This window comes from Mesoplodon bidens (genome assembly GCF_964165515.1).
Source record: "Mesoplodon bidens genome assembly, chromosome: 9".
Taxonomy (NCBI): Eukaryota; Metazoa; Chordata; class Mammalia; order Artiodactyla; family Ziphiidae; genus Mesoplodon; species Mesoplodon bidens.
In genome coordinates, this window is record NC_138166.1 from 96,392,378 (window position 1) to 96,398,304 (window position 5,927).

The window sequence follows — 5,927 nt, forward strand, 5'->3', positions numbered from 1 at the left end:
AAATAAACTCAAAATGGATTAAAGACTTAAATGTGAGACGTGAAACCATAAACTCCTAGAAGAAAACATAGGCAGAACACTCCTTGACACCAGTCTTAGAAATATATATATATTACTAAAGAAAAGAAACAGTGGGACTATATCAAACTTAAAAGCTTTTGCAAGTAAAGGAATCCATTAACAAAATGAAAAGGAAACCTACTGAATTGGAGAAGATATTTGAAAACAATATATCTGAGAAGGGAGTAATATCCAAAATATACAAAAAACTCATACAACTCAGTATCAAGAAACCAAACAACCCAGTTAAAAAATGGGCAAAGGAACTGATTAGACATTTTTCCATAGAAGATGTACAGATGACCAACAGGTACCTGAAAAGATGCTCATCACTAATCATCAGGGAAATGCACATCAAAACCACAATGAGGTATCCCCTCATACATTTAGAATGGCTATCATTAAAAAGACAAGAACTAAGTAGTGTCAGGGGGGATGTGGAGAAAAGGAAACCCTCATGCACTGTTGGTGAGAATGTAAATTGGTATAACCTCTATACAAAACAGTATGGAGGTTCCTCAAAATATTAAAAATAGAACTACCATATGTTCCAGCAATTCCATCTCTGGGTATTTATCTGCAGAAAGTGAAAACACTAATTTGAAAAGATATATGCACCCCAATGTTCATTATAATGTTTTTTAAGAATAGTCAAGATGTGGAAGCAACCTAAATCATTGATAAATGTGTGAATAAAGAAAATGTGCCATATATATATATGAACTTAGAGGGTATCATGCTAAGTGAACTAAGTCAGGCAGAGTAAGGCAAATACCATAGGATTTCACTTAGATGTGGGGTCTAAAAACCAAAACAAATGCACAAACATAAAACAGAAACAGACTCATTGCTACAGAAAACAAACTGGTGGTTGCCAGAAGGAAGAGAGGTGGTGGATGGGTGAAGTAGGTGAAGGAGATTTAGAGGTACAAACTTCCAGTCATGAAATAAATAAATCTTGGAGATTTACAGCATAGGGAATATATTCAATAATATTGTAATAACTTTGTATGGTGACAGATGGCAACTAGACTTATTGTGGTGATCATTTCTCAACGTATAAAAATACTGAATTACTATGTTGTAAACCTGAAACTAATATAATATTGTAAGTTAATTATACTTCAATTAAAATATGCCCCCCTTCTTTTTTCTTTAATTACAAAAAGTGCAAGATGCTCCCCTCTTGTTCTCGAATAGAAAAAAACTATTTTGGCAAGAAGTCCAACATCAGTTACTGTTCTAGTTGTGATCTTTACTTTCTCTGGAATTTTTCAAGGATTCACAGGTCTTTAAAGACCTCCATCACTTTTCTGACTTCCTAGTAGGGAAGAGTTTTGGTCTTTTGGGTTGTGACTACCACCACTGCTGAGGTTGCTTTCAGTCCTACTGTGAACTGGGAGTGAGCTGGTCACTCATCATCACTCTGTGACTGCTGCTTGGTGCCATTGCCAAGCTCTATACCCAGAAGATAAGCAGATTTTGTCTGCTAAGTATAGGCCTAGGGGCCTGCCAGAAGGCTCCCTAAGCAGCTCCCATCAATAAGTGGCACCTCACCACCATCCCGAAATCCTCCCATCTCCATTTGAGGAGGCTCAAGGTTCTACCCATAAAGTTTCTATAATCTTTCTCCTTCAGATTCCAGGCATCCATCTAAGGACCAGCTGCCTCTATCTTTTCATCTTTTTTTCTTTCAATAAAATAAAACAAACCTTAACATTTTATCATACACATTTCTCCATCAATAGAACTTGATGACTAATCATCTAGTGTTTGATTTCTTAGGAAGCCAGGCTTCAGACACAAAAGAGATTGCTTATCTTTCTCCCTGGTCAAGAGGGCTTTGTACTTAAAAACAAAATGCCTTGTAAATCTCCTAGGAGGGATAAAATAACCTTTCTTACATTCCAGATGAATCTAAAGTGGTGAAAATACAAAAGAAGATAATTATTTACAGGTTACCTTTTAATAATATTTTTTGCTAAATGTATAAAATGTTTTATATAAGTTCTATTACTTAATGCTAAAAATCCTGTAAAAGTATTACATAAAAAATTTTTTTTTGGATGAAAGAACTGAGGTTCAGAGCAATTAAATAGCTCATTGAAGATCACACCAATAGTAAATAATAGAGTCTGGATTCAAGCTCAGATCTGACCTCGGAGCCTATATCAGTTATACAATGCCATACATTAAGAAGTAATTAAGCCAGGTAAAATCCAGGTAAACTCCACTCATTTGGAAACCTAGTCTTCCAAAGAACCATTTTTAAACAATAGGGAAGTATAGGCATATAAATTAGGGGTCTAGTTAAACTTTGATATAAACTTAGAAAAGATCAAATCCATTTCTTTTTATACCAAATAGAAATGTCTGAGAAATTGTTTTATTAATAAGCTTTGAATTTCTTTGTAGGTAAAATAAGAGATAAAACCACAAATGGTCAAAAAAAGGGCCACAGGTTATGTGAAATGAAGATATAGAATAATAAAACAAATGGTGCAACAACAAACACCTGGAAAAAATAAGTAGAATTTGAAACCAACAAAAAGAAATAAGGAAAAAAATATAAAAAAATAGATTTCATATAATCAGATCCATTGAAATATATTTGAATGTTTGATGTAGCTTAGTAGAGAGGCTAATAGACATGTCTATCAGAATATGATCTTTAATAATAGTAAAATTATTATTATTTAAAAAAAATTTAGTAAAATTATTTCTGTTTACTGTAAGGAAAACTACATTATATTTTTGTTTCTTGGACTCCCAGAAGCTTCACTGGAAGCTCTTTACAGTGTGGTCTGACAAAAAAATTGAGATAGAATGAAACTCTTAATGCACTGCCATAAATTCAACATCTCACTGTCACAAACATTCCCAGCAAATAAAGTTTCCCTGCCAACTCACTTCCCAACTTCCTGTACACTCACCATTTTTGAAAATCCCTGAATTAAGTACATGTTCCGTGTGGCACTTAGAACAGGTGTAGATTTATGATTTATCTTTGTGATTATTTTATTGATAACTTCTTTATCACTTTATGGTAAGTCGCAAGGCAGCAAGGATTTTATCTGGTTTTGTTCACAATTGGAGCTCCAACACCTTCCATGGCTAGAGTCTGGCTATAGGAGATGCTCAGTAAAAATCTTTGTATTGAATAACTAAGTTGTCTCATAATCCTGAAAGGCAAGTAGCATGGGACTCTAGAGAATTAACTTTCTCACATTCACAAGTAACTTTGGATGAAAGAGTAGAAAATGAAGATGGGATGGAGGTAAAGGGGCATATTTGATAACTACCATTTTGCAACTGAAACCAGTTAATGAAAGGAATTTCCAAAATTTTTATGTTGAAATATAAGGATGTGTAGACATGTGGATCACATAAATAGTCTTTAAATTTAAGCTTATGTGTCTCATAGAAATAAAATTTGTTTTTCATCTGCTTTGCCCTTGACTTTTTCTTTGGCTTTGAGCTTTTTCTATGATTGGTCAGATCTGCTTTTTACCCAAGAGGCAGTTGAGAGACAGTGATGTATAATCTAAATATAGTTCTGGTACCTCTAGGTGACTATAACACCCACTAGGATGGCCAAAACAAAAATGTTAAATAATAACAAGTACTGACAAAGATGTGGAGAAAACTTTCATTCAATGATGGCAGAAATGTAAAATGGCGCAGCTATTTGGAAAGATTGGCAGTTCCTCAAATGCTTATCTGATTGTCATTATCATATGACATAGCAATTCCATTCCTAGGTATATAGCCAAGAGAAATAAAAACATATGTCCACACAAACATGTATATATAAATGTCTATCATAGCATTGTTCATAATAGGAAAAAGGTTGGAACAGCCCATCAATGGATTAATGAATAAACAAAATATGATATATCCATACAATGTAATATTATTCAGCCATGAAAAGTAAAGAAGTACTGACACATGCTACAGCTTGGATAAAACTTGAAGACATTATGCTAAGTGAAGGAAGTCAGAGACAAAAGTCCTCATGTTCTATGATTCCATTCATTTGAAAGTACAGACAGGAAAATCTACAGAGATAGAAAGTAGATTAGTTGTTGTTTAGGGTTGGGGAGAGAGAAGGTTGGAAGGGGTGATAGCTGAAGGGCATAGATTTCTTTCTCTTTTTTTTAAGATTTTTTTTTTTGATGTGGACCAATTTTTTTTTTTTTTTTTTGTCCACACAATTTTTTCTTTCAGGAATCCTGTGGTTTCTCACTTACGTTCAAACTTGGGCTTCTTCAGCATTTTTACTTTTCTAACAAAGACATCGTGGAGTGGATAAATAGACTGGCAGGCCTTTTCTATGTCTTTTCCAATGCTGTCTGGAATCAATTTATTGACCACCTCTTTCAAGTCATTTGTCTGCACCTCTCGGGTCATGATTTCCATCATCTTCTTACGGATCTGGCGGACCTGCTGGTGATGGGCATAAGAGGTCTTCCGAATCTGATTGTTGCGTTTTTTAGTAAAACCCACACAGAAGAGACGAAGCAAATAACCATCGGTAGTCTTGACATCAACGTGAGCTTCAATCATGGTCTGCCATTTTTTGACCCTGGAGCACATTTTGTCACGGGTAAGATCCATGCCATGGAAATTAGTCAGGCAGTTTTTGCCCTGAACGTCCTCAGTACTAAGCTTGAATTTTCTAAATGCAACTTCATCATTCCGCAGATCAGCAAGGCTCACTTCAAACCCACGACCCTTGAGGCCATCAGATGCGATTTTGGTTCCTTGAGTTCTCGTGACTAGTGTTTTCCCAATAGTTCTTATAGTGAACATAGCTGGTGCTTTCATATCATACCAATCTTTCTTAGAAAATGGGTCAACCGCGAGATCTTAGGGGTGCGGGGCGGGACGTGCTGTCTACATGACCTTCGATCTTAAGTTCTTCCGGCCTCCGATGTGGACCAATTTTTTAAAGTCTTTATTGAATTTGTTACAACATTGCTTCTGTTTTGTGTTTTGGTTTTTTTTGGTCCTGAGGCATGTGGGATCTTAGTTCCCTGACCAGGGATCGAGCCTGCACCCCCTGCATTGGAAAGCAAAATCTTAACCACTGACCCCCAGGGAAGTCCCATAGGTTTCTTTTTGAGGTGATGAAAATGTTCTAAAATAAACTGTGTGAGGGTTGCACATATCTGTGAATATACTAAAAGTCATTGAATTGTACACTTTAAATGAGTCCAGTATGTGGATTATATCTCAATAAAGCTGTTTAAATAAAACAACTGGGTGTTGTATCCTCTCACTGCTGCTCAGTTTTGATGTGGTACCAATACATGATATGGTAAGACAGGCCAATGTCAAGAACATGGACTTGAAGTCAATTAACTGGCAATTGGTTCTGGCAATCTTGAAGTTCTCTGAGCCTCAGTTCTCCCTTTGTAAATTTATCAAACAGAGTAATAGCATCTCCTCTACAGAGTTTCTGGGGAGGTTCTGGATAGTGTATATTAAGTACTAGTCAATACTAGGTGTACAACACTATAAAGTATAAGTTCTTTTCCTATTCTAACTAGAAGAAAAATAAATATTTACCCAAAGAGTTTACAGCTCAATAAAAAGGTCTCCTATCCAAGGAAAACATTTAAACATCTCAAAGACAAGTTCATTCTGTCGCCAGCCCTATCTTGGCAAAGCAAATGTATGCTGTGTCAAAACAAAATTCAATATTTGCGTGATCTGTTTCACAAAATTTAAGCCTGAACCAGAGTTGTCACTTGGCATGAGGATATTTGTTCCAGGCATGGTTTCCTGTGTAAAGACTGCTGTGCTTCTACTTGTACAAATTTGTTCTCTTCAACACTGCTCATAGCAGTGAAAAATTAGAAATG

At 35.5% G+C, this 5,927-nt stretch overlaps 1 protein-coding gene across 1 annotated transcript; it reads right to left on the reverse strand.

Annotated features, from left to right (window-relative positions):
- Nucleotides 1-4,287: 4,287 nt before the first annotated feature.
- Nucleotides 4,288-4,934, reverse strand: LOC308622513 (small ribosomal subunit protein eS1-like). Its single transcript, XM_081243979.1, has one exon. It carries the CDS (start codon nt 4,885-4,887, stop codon nt 4,303-4,305), a length of 585 nt encoding a protein of 194 aa, XP_081100105.1. The 5' UTR covers nt 4,888-4,934; the 3' UTR covers nt 4,288-4,302.
- Between the last annotated feature and the right edge of the window lie 993 nt (nt 4,935-5,927).

What these genes read in the sequence shown, in the direction of transcription:
- LOC308622513 (XM_081243979.1), bottom strand. Translation starts at nt 4,887, where the DNA reads ATGAAAGCACCAGCTATGTTCACTATAAGAACTATTGGGAAAACACTA.